Raw genomic sequence first — 15,854 nt, forward strand, 5'->3', positions numbered from 1 at the left:
TGTAAAGTTTTTGTTTTATTTTATATTTAAAGTATTAGGGATAGCATATGAAAAATTTGTATTTATGTTAAGTCAACAATTTTATACTTTGGTATTCTGCATAGTTTTAGTTTGAATTTCTGTTTTCTTTCTTCAGTCCTCACGAGTTCATATAACTAGAGCTGTCCTAGAGCAATTTTTATCCTTTGCAAAATACCTTGATGGTTTATCTCATGGAGCACCTTTGCTGAAGCAGCTTTGTGATCACATTTTATTCAACCCAGCCATCTGGATACATACACCTGCAAAGGTATAAATTTATTCTCATTTATTTTATTTTATTGTAATGTTATAAGTAACTAGAGGCCTAGTGCACGAAATTCGTGCACTTGGAGGGTGGTGGTCCCTCAGCCCAGCCTGAGCCCTCTTGCAGTCTGGGAGACCTCGGGGGATGTCCAACTGATGGCTTAGGCCTGCTCCCCATGGAGAGGGTGCCTAAGCCAGCAGTCGGACATCGTTAGCACTGCAGCAGAGACGGGAGAGGCTTCCACCAACACGGCTGCGCTCGCCAGCCATGAGCCTGGCTTCTGGCTGAGTGGTGCTCCCCCTGTGGGAGTGCACTGACCACCAAGAAGCAGCTCCTGCATTGAGCGTCTGCCCCCTGGTGGTCAGTGCATGTCATAGCGACTGGTCATTCCGCCATTCGGTTGATTTGCATATTAGCCTTTTATTGTATAGGACTAGAGGCCCGGTGCACGAAATTCGTGCATGGGGCGTCGCCTCAGCCCAGCCTGCATTGTCTCCAATCTGGGACCCTTCGGGAGATGTCCCTCTCACAATCCTGGACCTCTGGCTCCTAATCACTCACCTGCCTGCCTTCCTGGTAACCCCTAACTGCCCACCCCCCCCGCCGGCCTGATCGCCCCTCACTGCTTCTGTGTGCTGGCCTGATTACCACTAACTGGCCTCCCTGCTGGCCTGGTTGCCCCTAACTGCCCCCTGCTGTCAGCCAGGTAGCCCCCATCAGACCCCTCCCTGCTGGCCTGGTCACCCCCACTTCCCTCCCCCTGCCAGCCTAGTCACCCCTCACTGTCCCCCATGCCAGCCTAATCGCCCCCAACTGCCCCCATGCTGGCCTGGTTGCCCCCAACTGCACCCCCCACCCCCGCCGGCCTGGTTACCTCCAACTGCCCCCCCCACTGGCCTGGTCACTACTTACTGCCCCCCCCCTGCCAGTCTTGTTCCCCCAACTGCTCCCCCAGCCGACCTGGTTGCCCCCAACAGCCACCCCTGCTGGATTGATTGCCCCCAAATGCCCCTCCTGCCAGCCTGGTCGCCCCTCATGGCCCCCCCACTGGCCTGGTAACCTCACACAGCCTGCTTGTTTAGTCATTTGGTTGTCCCTTGGGCTGGCCTTGGGCAGCTGGGGGGCTGAGGGGACTGGGGGACTCTGTAAGCAGGTGTGTGGAGTGGCCGGTCCCAACTGGGGGTAGGCCCGGCCATGCTGCATGCCTGCCACCCTGGCGGGGCTGAGGGGACTGGGCGCCGCCATCTTGTGGCTGTGGATGCTGCCATCTTTGAGGGCATGGCAGTCAATTAGCATATTCCTTATTGGCTGTGAATGCTGCCATCTTTGTGAGGGCTTGATGGTCAATTAGCATATTCCCTCCTTATTAGATAGGATAATTAGTGGATCTAAACTATCCAGTAAAACACATTTGGAATTCTCAGCTTATTTTGTACTCAATATGAAGCAGTTGTATTAAGTTGCATCAAAAATCAGAATATTAAATATGTAAATATTTAAATAAGTGAAACTATAGTTAAAAATTAAGCATGATATAACTGTATTCTGATTTCATTAGCTGTGATTTATACTTTTCCAAAAAAGAGAATTTGGTACGCTAATTATTGGAAGACTAAAGAGAGAAAATAATAGATAATCAACTGTATTATGATAATTATGATCCTGTGACTGGAAAATTGCTTTTATTGTAAATATAGAGTTTTTTATATAAATATAATTTGTTTTAAAATAAATATATACACAAGACATTTTTTCTAGATAATCAACATAAACCTTTTAATATTTTGCATACCTGCACTTAGCCCTATTACAGTCTAGTGTTAATCAATAATCAGGGACATATTTTATGATTTTGAGCTGCCTTTTGCAATTTTCAAATCTTTCACATAACTTTTTGTACATAATATTAAAATTCTGACTTTTATTACAGTTTATTATGTTCATTATAGTGCTAATCTCAACCATGAAGTTTGTTAACTATTTCAACAAGGTGTTTGACTTATCTTTTCTCTGTTGACATGGTTAGACTTCTCATAGTGGCAATGTGTTACGATATTTTGAAGTTACATCAAACTTTTAAGATATATGACAATACTATATATTGTTTGCAAATATGACATAAATATCTGATATTCTGAGCTTTTTGAGCTGCTGAATCATACTTTGATTTAGGCTTTCATTTAATTGGCTCTTTAAACAATTTGATAATCCTTTCAGATACTTTCAATGGAATTACTGATTTATTTAAAATTATTTCAAGTTTAATAGCGATTATGTTACTTTTCCTATATAATAAAAGAGTAATATGCAAATTGACCGTACCTCTGCCACACCCACAAGCCACGCCCACCAGTCACACCCACCAGCCAATCAGGAGGGAATATGCGAATAAACCCAACCAAGATGGCTATGGCCACAGAGAGCAGGAGGGAGGCTTGGGTTTCCCCGGCAATGGAGGAAGCCAAGCTTTCTGCCTGCCCTTGCCGGCCTAGGCCTCCACTCAAGGCTACAAAGTTTCAATGATAGAAGATACATAAACCCAAACAGAAATGGTGGCTGCCACAGAGCTGGAAAGAGCAGAAGGCTAAGGTTGCCCCCGGTGATGGAGGAAGCCACGCTTTCCGCACACCCTGGCTGGCCCAGGCCTCTGCTTAAGGCTACAAAGTTTCAATTATAGAAGATACATAAATCGCCCCAAAAACGGCTGCCGCCCCGGAGCAAGCAGAAGGCTTGGCTCCACTCCAGGCTACAAAGTTTCAATTGTAGAAGATAAATAAACCCCAGATACCAGGGCCTCCGCTTGGGTCACCGGGGGGCGTGGCCAGCCTGCAAACCACCACAGGCCCCTCACCCAGCCCGCCCCATGCCCCAAGGGAACCCCCACCCTGATCCGGGACACCCTTCAGGGCAAACCAGCTGGCCCCCACCCGTGCACCAGGCCTCTATCCTATCTAATAAAAGAGTAATATGCAGATTGACCATCACTGCAACACACAAAATGGCTGCCCCCATGTGGTCAAAGATCCTGCCCCCATGTGGACACAAGATGGTCACCACAAGATGGCCAGCAAGGGAGGGCAGTTGGGAGGGACCAGGCCTGCAGGGGAGGGCAGTTGTGGGCGATCAGGCCAGCAGGGAAAGGCAGTTGGGGGGGACCCAGGCCTACAGGGGAGAGCAGTTGGGGGGGACCAGGCCTGCAGGGGAGGGCAGTTAGGGGTGACCAGGCTTGCAGGGGAGGACAGTTGTGGGGGACCCAGGCCTGCAGTGGAGAGCAGTTTGGGGGGACCAGGCCTGCAGGGGAGGGCAGTTAGGGGCAAACAGGCTGGCACGGGAGTGGTTAGGGGGTGATCAGGCTGGCAGGGGAGTGGTTAGGGGGTGATCAGGCTGGCAGGCAGAAGCAGTTAGGGGCCATCCGGAAGGCAGGCAGGCGAGCAGTTGGGAGCCAGCAGTCCTGGATTGTGAGAGGGATGTCCGACTGCCCGTTTAGGCCCTATCTTAAACGGGAAGTCGGACATCCCTCGAGGGGTCCCAGATTGGAGAGGGTGCAGGCTGGGCTGAGGGACACCCCCTCTCCCGTGCACGAATTTCGTGCACCGGGCCTCTAGTATTAAAATAAATGGCATTAGATTCTGTTTATTGCTGATCAGTTTTTAATATAAATAATATTTAATAGATATTTATTTTTAACCTCCTATGCTACTTGCTAGGCCTTTACTAATTTTCCTTTAAGATAGAATAAAGTGCATATGTATAATATAAACACTTGAAACTTTAAAAATTTATTTTAATGATCTGTTACTATTTTGTGAATTAGGTTCAGCTTTCTCTATACACTTATTTGTCTGCTGAATTTATTGGAACTGCTACCATTTATACCACCATACGCAGAGTAGGAACAGTATTACAGCTAATGCACACATTAAAATATTACTACTGGGTCATTAATCCTGCTGACAGTAGTGGCATTACACCTAAAGGATTAGGTGAGTATAATCTTTATCTGTACCTTACACTGTACTATGATTGGTCTATGTTCTGAGTATTGTTATAGTTAACAGATATGCTTAGTTATGAAAATATCACTCAACTTTTGTCTTTCTTATATAGTAAACTGCTATATTGAGATATTTTTTTTTTGGTCAAGAAGTTTATAGTATTCTGCAGTATTAAACTATTTTTGCAAAAAGAACAGGTAAAATAAATAATATTCTATCTTGTATACTATATACTTATTGTGATTAAGGAAATATATTCTGCAGTATTAAACTATTTTTGCAAAAAGAACAGGTAAAATAAATAATATTCTATCTTGTATACTATATACTTATTGTGATTAAGGAAATATATTCATAATATTAAAAACAGATGAATGATACTGGTCATGACCCATGAATTCTGATAGTTCTTTCAACATTTTGAAATTGTTTACTTTCTTTATATTTGTTTCCCAACTTCATAGTTTCTTACAAGTATAGTAGAAGCTAATTATTCACTGCATTGGGTTGTATAAAATATACTGAAAGTTATTTTCTAATTATATAAAAATACATACTTATCATAGAAAATATAATAATATAAAAGAAAAATTATTCATAACCCAAACTTCAGGAATTAACTGTTACAAGTTTGGTGTATGTTCTTCCACTATTTCTCATTGAATAAATCTGAGAAATATTTAAACTCTTAAAGAATTAAGGTATTCTTGATTTTTGCATAGTTTTGTTTTCTTAGCTCTGCATAAGAGGATGAGCCATTTACCTATTTCTGAAGTTTTGATTCTATAAATAATCAAATCTACAGATAATTCAGTGATTGATTTCATTGTACATCATTACTTACCTCTACCTTTGATTTGTTTAGAATTTCTGAGAAAAGGTCTTATAATAAATATTGTCAGTTTTATTCAGAAATATTATACCAGTTTACAATTTCACCAGTAGTATGTTAGAGTGCTTTTCTCAGCATATGCACAAATTCATCATTTTATAAAAATTTTTTATAGGGAAAAATAGCATTTCACTATTTTAATACACATTTATCAGCTTGCTTTTGTGTCTTTTATAGATGGGACTTTAAAATTGTGATATTTACACTCAGATATAGTATTCTATCTTTATATCTTTTTCTATTTTTTTAAAACCCAGTGATGCCTAAAATCTACTGAATGTTCACAATGAGTTGGAATCTATGCTAAGCTTTTTACATGTTAATTTTTAAATAGTTTATATGTATTATATTCTATTTACATATTTACACATGCACATAGTACTATATCTAAATATAACTATGTTAATATCACTCACATTTTGTAGATTGGGGGGAAAGTTAGAGAACTAAAATTTGAATCATGTTTATCTGACTTAGAGCACTTGTTCTTAAACACTACAGAGTTTTCTTTACTTAGGAAAATCATATATTCACACATACTTATTTCTGCTTCAAATAAATAATTTCTAACTTGTGGAATATTTGTAATATACAGAAAACCATATTTCCTAATATTTTACATTTTACCACATAGACTTTATCATTCTGTACTTTTATGTAAATGTAAACACACATACATATGCATATTTTTTAATCATTTGAGAATAAATTTTATGTATGATGCCCTGTTACCCCTAAATACTCTACTGTTTATTTCTTAAAACATAAGGGCTTCACAAAACCAAAGGCAACCATAAAATCTGGTAATTAACATTAAAACAATACTCTAACCCAGTGGTCGGCAAACTCATTAGTCAACAGAGCGGCAAACCGGTTTGCCGACCACTGCTCTAACCTAATCCAGAGATCCCATTGAAATTTCATCAGTTATCCCAATAATATCCTTTCTAGGGGAAAAAAAGAATAATTTCCCCCTCCTGATTCCCAATGGAGGCTATTTTATTGCTCTTAATTGCCTTGGTGTTTTAATATTCTTTGATATGGAATAGTTTGTTTAGCATTTCTTTGATATTTTTGAATAATACAATCAAATTAGTTTTTAGAATGTCCCTTAATTTGGATCTCTTTCATATTTTCTCATGAAGATTTAGGATTTCAGTTTTGGAAAGAATTACATAGAAATCATATTAGTTCTTTCTCATTGTATCATATCAAGGGGCACATGATGTTGAGTTGTCTTATTGCCACTAGTATTAATTTTGATCATTTGATTATGGTGGCTTCTACCAGGGTTCTCTTTTTAAAAACTTTTTTTGAACTTATTGGGGTGACATAGGTTAGTAAAATTATATAGGTTTCAGGTGTACAATTCTGTAATACATCTGTATATGGTAATGTGTGTTCAGCACCCTAATTCAAGTATTCTTCCATCACCCTTTATCTCCCACCACCCCTTACCCTCTCCTATCCTCCCATCCCTTTTTCTTCTGTTAATCACTTGAGGGAAAAATCATACCGTTTTTTGTGAGTTTTTTGTTGTTGTTGTTGCTTAATCCCTTCACCTTTTCAGCCAGGGCTGGTTTAAACAAACTCACTGATTCATCCATAACTCTTGTCAGAATTGATTTTTACTAAGAATGCTGCCAAGTAGCAATATTTTTTAACATTTATTTCTTTGAATTCTACTGTAGAAATAACTCATTTTTCTACTCAATTTATTTATTTGCTCATTTTTAATATTCGTATACATTTTTCAAGGTTTCCAATTTTATTTAGTATGCTGTATCAATAGTTGGTAGGCTTTCTCAGGGAAGGTCCAGACAGTAATTATTTTAGGTTTAGAGAACCTTAATGTCTCTGTTGCCAATAGTTTAGTTTGCTACTGTGTTGCAAAACAGCCCCCCAAAAAACCCAAACCCAAAACAATATGTATAGTATGTAAATGAATGGGTATGGTTTGGTTCATGAAACTTTAAAAAATCTGCCTTGCCGAAACCGGTTTGGCTCAGTGGATAGAGCGTCGGCCTGCGGACTGAAGGGTCCCGGGTTTGATTCCGGTCAAGGGCATGTACCTTGGTTGCGGGCACATCCCCAGTGGGAGGTGTGCAGGAGGCAGCTGATCGATGTTTCTCTCTCATCGATGTTTCTAGCTCTCTATCCCTCTCCTTTCCTCTCTGTAAAAAATCAATAAAATATATTTAAAAAAAAAATCTGCCTTGATGTAACCCAAAGACTATCCCCTCAGTTGCATGATCATTTATTTTTATGTTCAAGTTGTCTCAGATTTTGCCAGTAGGAGCCCCTTCACATGAGTTCTTGGGTTTTTATGACCGATGTCCATATTTTTTTTGGTACTTCCTTGCCTTCTGGTATAAGATGCCCTTTGTTCATCTTATACTTTACTCATCTGAGTCCTGGATTCACCCATTTCTTCAAGGAGCCCTAGATTGTTTTGGTAAATACAGTTTTTAGAAACCAGAATTTTGGTGTTAAATGTGCTTGTTGTATTTATTCTTCTTTGGGTGTCATTGGTTTTTGGGCATTTTTAGTGAAAAGGATGCAGAAATATAAATACATGCATTGAGCTAAACTGATCTACCTATATTAAAAACTATGAGTTAATACCTTCAATCCCAGCCCAAAACTATGTGGTTCAATATAACCTCAAACATATCCTATTTTAGCTTTCTTCCTTTAATAGTGAGAAATCTTACTCCCATTATCTTTAATATATTTATAATAGAGGCCAAGTGCATGAAAATTCGTGCATTCGGGGTGGGGGAAGTCCCTCAGTCTGTTCTGCACCCTCTCACAGTCCAGGAGCCCTCAGGGGATGTCCACCTGCCAGCTTAGGCCACCTCCATGGGGGAACGGGCCTAAGCTGGCAGTCAGACATCCCTCTGGTAGCCTGGGAGCCCTCGAGGGATGTCCACCTGGCAGCTTAGGCCCACTCCCTGGGGGATCATGCCTAAGCTGGCAGTCAGACATCCTTCTGGCAGCGGGGAGCGGACCTAAGCCGCAGTCCGACATCCTTAGTGCTGCTGTGGAGGTGTGAGAGGCTCCTGCCACCGCCACTGCGCTCACAGCCATCAGCCCGGCTGGTGGCTGAGCGGAGCTCCCCCTGTGGGAGCGCATTGACCACCAGGGGCAGCTCCTGTGTTGAGCGTCTGCCCCCTGGTGGTCATTGTGCATTATAGCGACTAGTTGTTCTGCCGTTTGGGTCAATTTGCATATTACCCTTTTATTATACTGGATATTTGCATATTCTACATTATGAAACCCGTGTTCTGACACCTACACCATCACCTTCTCAGCATTGACATGCCACTTGGCTCTGACCCTCCACAACTTTAACTGTGGATGATCCTTATTGCCTCCTTGACCTCCATTGTTTCTTTGCACCAGGCCTCTAGTGTGTGTGTGTGTATGCACGCGCGTGTGTGTGTGTTTGTGTGTGTGTGTGTATTGTTGAAAGTATTACACAGGTCCTCCTTTTTGGAAGAGCTATTTTTTTTCTTTCTTTATAAAAAATTTTTTTTCTTTATTGATTAAGGTATTACATATGTGTCCTCCCCCCCCAGTGCCCCCCCCCACACACCCCATTTTTCTTTATTTTAAAAAATATATTTTTATTGATTTTTAGAGAGAGGAAGGGAGAGAGAGAGAGAAATATCAATGTGAGGGAGAAACTTTTATCAGCTGCCTCCTGCAACCTGGTCATATGCCCTGACTGGGAATCGAACCAGCAACCTTTTGGTGAACGTGATGACGCTCAACCAACTGAGCTGCACAAGTCAGGGTGAACAATGTCTTTTTCTTTATGCTTTATTTTTTCAAAATATAGTTTTAATTGTTTTAAACAATTTTGTTTTTATTCCTCATGTGAGGATATTTTTTCCACTGATTTTTAGAGAGAGTGGAAGGGAAGTGAGTGGAAGAGAGGGAGAGAGAAACCTCAATTTGAGAGAGACACATTGATTGGTTGCCTCCTGAACCACCCCTACTGGAACCATGGATGGAACCTGCAACTCAGGTACGTGTCATTGACTGGGAATCAGACCCATGACCCTCAGGTGCACAGGCCAATATTCTAACCACTGACCATGCTGGTATCATATGTGTAAGTATAAAATGAATATCTTTTCTAATCCATCTGAAATTTTGTTACTTAGTGTTATGTCAAATTCTGACTTCAAACTTATAGTTTTCTTTTATTAATACTGTTTTAAACTAAAATGCTTTAAGGACACAGTAAAGATACTTTGTCTTTCATTAGCTTTTTATTGAACTTTTGTGAAGTATGATCTTTTTTGCTTTGATTCTGATTAGCACTTTTGTTTCTTAAATTATTATTTTATATGGTTCACTGTAAAAACATTTATTTATATTATAAATATCGTAGAAATACATGAACTTGGTAGCAAGTGAAATATTAGAAAGTTTTATGAGTAAAAAATAATATTCTCCAAAGGAGCCAAGATTATCAGCCTTACATATATGCTTTTGCCATTTTTTTCTGCTCACTGTATGTACATAGGTGTTTCAAGTTATAGGTGTTTTTTTATATATTACTAGAGGCCCGATGCACAAAGATTCATGCAAGAATGGGCCTTCCTTCCCCTGGCTGCCCGCACTGCCTTTGCTCCAGCCCCAAGCCACCTTTCTGCCTTGGCTCTGGCCTGGAGCTTCCTTTCTGCCTTACCACACTGCCCAGAGGCCCAGAGCAGCTGGGGTGGTGCGGAACGCCTGTGTTGTTGCCATGCGACGACGCAAGTGTCCCGCCCCCGGCTGCTCGGCACCTGTGTATGCAAATTAACCTGCCATCTTTGTTGGGTTAATTTGATACTCACTCCTGATTGGCTGGTGGGCGTCGTGAAGGTACGGTCAATTTGCACTTTTCTTTTTATTAGTATAGATAAACACAAAGTGGTATTATATGTGTAAATATAAAATGAACCTTATATAAGTAACACTAAGCTTAAGAAATAGAACATTATCATAAACCTGTTTGAAGGTGCACACACCTTCCTCCCCTCTCCAGCCCAGAGATTATCCCATCTTTAATTTTATGTTTATTATGCTTTTACTTTACTTGAGTACTTTTTATTTTTTACTATGCTTGACTCCTTTGCTATTTATGTATGCATTCCTAAAGCATTGCTTAGCTTCTGTGTTTTACATAAATAGTATTATTTATCATTTGTTTTGTCATTCAGTTTTATATTTGTAAGATAAGTTTATTTGTATTTTATTTTGTAAAATTAGTTCTTATTATTCACATACACAAAATTTATACATACCTATATATTTCTATGCAACCTGCTCTTTACATTGTATAATGTATGACAATAGTAAATAATTACATATAACATTTATTGACTACTTACAATTAAAATGGACCAGGAACTATTCTAATGTCTTTACATATATTGATCTATTTAATTCTCATAAAATATCCTATGACATAACCTCATTATTTACCTCATCCTAACAAAAATATCCATTTATTAAGGTAATATAAAACTTGTCCAACTTCATTAAATAATGGCAAATTTATAAATAAAACTAAGATAATTTTACTAAGATACTGTTATACTCTACTGGGACGGAATGGGAAATATCATCAGAGGTAGGGTGAGGATTCTGTATTTCTGGTGCCCCAGCCAATCCTATGTAATAAAGAGGTAATATGCAAATTGACCATCACTCCAACACACAAGATGGCTGCCCCCATGTGGTCAAAGATGGCTGCCCCCATGTGGACACAAGATGGCCACCACAAGATGGCCAGCAGGGGAGGGCAGTTGGGAGGGACCAAGCCTGCAAGGGAGGGCATTTGGGGGCGATCAGGCCTGCAGGAGAGGGCAGTTAGGGGTGATCGGGCCTGCAGAGGAGGGCATTTGGGGGCAACCAGGCCTGCAGGGGAGGGCATTGAGGGGGACCAGGCCTGCAGGGGAGGGCAGTTAGGGGCAATCGGGCCGGCAGTGGAGGGCAGTTAGAGGCGACCAGGCTGGCAAGGGAGGGAAGTTAAGGGTGACCAGGCCTGCAGGGGAGGATAATTACGGGTGACTAGGCTGGCTGGGGAGGGCAGTTAGGGGTGACCAGGCTGGCAGGGGAGCAGTTAGGTGTTAATCAGGCTGGCAAGGAATGGTTAGGGGGTGATCAGGCTGGCAGGCAAAAGCGGTTAGGGGTAATCAGGCAGCCAGGCAATCCAGCGGTTGGGAGCCAGCAGTCCTGGATTGTGAGAAGAATGCCCACCGGTATCGGGCCTAAACGGGCAGTCGGACATCACTCGAGGGGTCCCAGATTGGAGAGGGCTGGGCTGAGGGACACACACACACACACACACACACACACACACACACACACACCAGTGCACGAATTTCGTGCACTGGGCCTCTAGTGTTTAAATATTCAGGGATTTTATAAACTGGTACCTAACCATTGGTACCTTGAACTTGAAATCAATCATGTTGGGAATATTTACATAACAGAAATAGAACTCTACAAATGACCTAAATCAGGACCTCACTCTCCACCTTGTACAGTTCTTTCCCTGTATTCAACTGGTTAATGGTTTTCCCTGCCAGGCTGCTCTCAATGTTCAGTTTCTTCACCTAAGAAGTGGTTATACAATAGGTGTTCATTTTATAATAATTCATTAAGTTGTAGATGTATATCTTTTGTATAAGCACTATTTTTTCACAGTATAAAATATTTTTTTAAGCATACATAATACTAATACCAAATGTTGATAGGGAGGATAGGGTACTTTGTACTATTGGCAAAAGTGGAGCAAAGATGTAGAAGGCAGTTTTGGAAAATAGGGAAGATATTTCTTTCTCAAGAATAAAAAGAGTGGATTATTTGAATGTTAATTTGCTTTGAGATATAATAATCTATATGTTAATTTTTGCTGAATAAATAAGAGATGTTAGAAATGACACATAAAGGGATTGTAGTTTTAAAACTTATATAAATCCTGGTTGCATTAAGAAAAGTTTGATGTTTAAGGACTATCATGGTTCTAGCTACCTACCTTAAAGATACAATTTAATTTTTGTATATTATATATATTACATGTGCTTATTGTATATTCTCATTTTTTGGTAATTAAATATCTGCAGTTAATTAATTTGAAATTTAGATATTATGATGTAATTAATATATATGTATATTAATTACCCTTGTCATTTTCATTTATTGACTCATAAGCATTTATTGAGAGTCCACTATAATATGTATTTGGTACATACAGGTGACAGAAGAAAAGACATGCAAAGAAATAATTACAATAGAATGTCACTTTTTCTATGCTTTGTTTTTTAAATGAAGACCACTTTGAGGATGGAAGATGTGTTGGGAAAACTTGGATTTGAGGAGGAAAAGGGAACCAACCTATTAAGTTAATAGAAGTGGGAAAAAGTATCTGTGTAACCACTTGATGATTATACATTTACCCATGTATAGTAATGTAATTTTTAAAAAGTAATTCTTTCCCTCAAATCTGACATTTAGTGAATAATTTGAAATTGCTAAAACTCTGAAAAATTAATGTTTAAATTCTCTGATATAATTAAAATTATGCAGCATTAGTAGTAATAAATATTATAATTATATCAAATATAACTATTAAAGAATTCCATACTATTCTAACATTATTGCATTAAGCTTATTTAATATCAATTTTTTTTTTTCAGATGGTCTACGGCCATCACAAAAAGAAATTATATCACTACGGGCATTTATGCTACTTTTTCTGAAACAGCTAATACTAAAGGTAAAATAATTTTATGTAATTTAGAATTTCAATATGTTAGGTGAAAAGAAATTTTTGGTATAGTTTAAAATCATTATTGTAAAATTAGCACAAACTGTTTAATTCATGGATTGTTTTCAGAATTTTATAAATCTTAGTATTAACTTTGGTTGAATTTTATTTTTTGTTAAATACTCTTTGAGATCCTCTATGTTAATGGTTATAGCACAAAAGCAAGGAACATGTGAATATGAAACAAAAATAAAGATTTTATTCCAGAAAATGGTGTGTGTCCTCTTTTAATAAGGCTTACATTAATGTATTTTATCAAAGTAGGGTTTTTAAAATATTAATATTTTAAAAATGGAAAATAAAGATAAAATTCTCAATATTGTGAAGTTTTATAGTAATTTGCATTATTTTTAAATTTTATTTAATTTTTATTGATTTCATAATGGAAGGGAGAGGGAGGGAGAGAAACATCAATGATGAGAGAGAATCATTGATTGACTGCCTCCTGCCTGCCCCCCAGGTATGTGCCCTGACTAGGAATGGATTGTGACCTCCTGGTTTATAGGTCAATAGTCAACTACTATGCCACACTGGCAGGGGCAGTAATTTGCATTATTTTAAGAAAAGTGTACATGTTTAAAAATAGTGATTATTAATACAACAACATGATCAAAATATACTAACTCTTTATAGGGAATGTCAATCAAATATTAACTTCAGAGAATAGATACAAATTTCTAAATATTTATTTATTTAAACTGAAGTAATATAGTCTCTTGATTAGGAAGTGTCGATATTTTAACTAAAACATTACTTCTTTTAAGTTTTTTAAAATTTCTTTAAAAATGCTCATTTTGATGCCTTTAATTAAAGTTTTAATTTTATATTTAAATTAATACTGTTTTTAAACTTTAGGATCGAGGGGTCAAAGAAGATGAACTTCAGAGTATATTAAATTACCTACTTACAATGCATGAGGTAGGACATGGTCTGGGCCTTCTATTTTAATTATTTTATTCAAAGCATAGCTTGAAGTTTTAACTAAAGAAATTTTGGTTATTCTTATGCAGGATGAAAATATTCATGATGTGTTACAGTTATTAGTGGCTTTAATGTCAGAACATCCAGCTTCAATGATACCAGCATTTGATCAAAGAAATGGAATAAGGTATGATTATAATATTAGTATTTTAATAGACTTTAATTGAGTACAGTTGTGCTTTCTAGAATGGACCCTATTCTATGAACTTTTGAATAAATATAGCAGTCTTACACGTTAAAAAAAAATAAATGGAGGAAGCTACTATATAAACTCCAAAACTTAACTGATGAGGTGTATAGAAAATGGATCTCAGGTCTCAAGAAGAGTAATTAAATCATTACTATACTGGAGAGTATTATTCTAAGAAATAAGCCACTCAGAGAAAGACAAGTATCACATGATGTCACTCATATGTAGAATCTAATGAACAAAAATAAACTGATGAACAAAATAAATCAAGAGACATGAAATCACGGAACAGACTGTGGCATCTCAAGAAGGAAGGGGATGGGGGGACAGAAAGAGATTAAACAAAGAACTGTCCTAATATATAAAAACCCAGGGTCTGTAACGACTGACCGAAGGCTCGACCAAGAAATGCATGTGTATATATTCTTATTTTAAGGTTAGGAATATACAAGAAGTTTTCAAATTCAACATATTATATTGTTACACTTTACTTTTATCCTAATATATAAAAACCCTGGGTCCGTCACATCCACCAGGACCAGAGGCTCGACCTAATGCCCAGGCTGCGTGCACAGCAGGCTCTGGTGAGTGGGGACTTGTGGCAGTGGTGACAAGGACAGGGGAGGCAGGACCGGCACTCACACTCATTCACAACTGCACACACGCACAGACACACACAGCGCCCACCAGCTCACAGCCTTTTCTCCCTTTCTTTCCCTCCCTCCTAGGTCGCTCTTGGAGCCTCTCTCAGAATGAGGGAACAAAACAGACTGGGCCTGAGGAGGCGTGGATGGAAGGGAGGGCGGGCAAAGGGTGGAGCGGCCCCCACTGGCCCCACCTCCTCCCAGCCAGGAAAGAGGAAGAGGGAAATAGGGAGACAGGGAGGCCTGGAGGACTGTGGAGAAAAACAAAGAGAGACAGAGACTGGGCGAGATCAGTCTGGCAGGGGAGGGCAGTTGGGGCAACCAGGCTGGCAGGGGAGGGCAGTGGGGGTAAGATCAGGCCGGCAGGGGAGGGCTGTTAGGTGTGATCAGGCAGGCAGGCAGAGGCAGTTAGGGGTGATCAGGCAGGCAGGCAGGCAGGCAGGTGAGCTGTTAGGAGCCAGCGATCCCAGATTGCGAGAGGGATGTCCAACTGCCGGTTTAGGCCAGATGCCTGTGGAATCGGGTCTAATCTGGCAGTCGGACATTCCCCCAAGGGATCCCCAATTGGAGAGGGTGCAGGCTAGGCTGAGGGAACCCCGCCTCCATGCATGAATTTTGTGCACCAGGCCAATAATCTATATATATAAAAGCCTAAGCGACCATTCAACTGCTCGACGGGTAGCTATGATGCGCACTGACCACCAGGAGGCAGACACTCCGACCAATAGGTTAGCTTGTTGCTGGGGTCCTGCCAATGGGGACTGGGCTAGAGGGGCTGGACATGCCCTGGAACCCTCCCTCAGTCCCTCCCTGCCCAGCCAATCTCCCATGGTTCCTCCCCAGCTGGCCAGACCCAATTGGCCCCAATCAGGACTGGGCGACATGGGCCAGACACACCCTGGAGCCCTCCCACTGTCCCTCCCCAGCCCCGACCGTGCACCGGTGGAGTCCCTCAGCCTGGCCTGTGCCCTCTCGCAATCTGGGAACCTTGGGGGATGTCCACAGGCCAGGCTCACCAGTGCATGAATCCATGTA

General features: G+C 40.1%; 1 protein-coding gene across 3 annotated transcripts in view; it reads left to right on the plus strand.

Annotated features, from left to right (window-relative positions):
- The window catches only part of NBEA (neurobeachin), a 954,039-nt gene that overhangs the window by 244,348 nt on the left and 693,837 nt on the right, over positions 1–15,854 (plus strand). For all 3 annotated transcript variants that reach the window (XM_080658500.1, XM_080658501.1, XM_080658502.1), the window contains 5 exons: positions 137–289; positions 4,101–4,269; positions 12,874–12,953; positions 13,860–13,922; positions 14,015–14,112. In XM_080658500.1, coding sequence (XP_080514626.1) covers positions 137–289; positions 4,101–4,269; positions 12,874–12,953; positions 13,860–13,922; positions 14,015–14,112 — 563 coding nt within the window. The remainder of the gene's footprint in view (positions 1–136; positions 290–4,100; positions 4,270–12,873; positions 12,954–13,859; positions 13,923–14,014; positions 14,113–15,854) is intronic.

This window comes from Plecotus auritus (assembly GCF_963455305.1).
Source record: "Plecotus auritus genome assembly, chromosome: 3".
Taxonomy (NCBI): Eukaryota; Metazoa; Chordata; class Mammalia; order Chiroptera; family Vespertilionidae; genus Plecotus; species Plecotus auritus.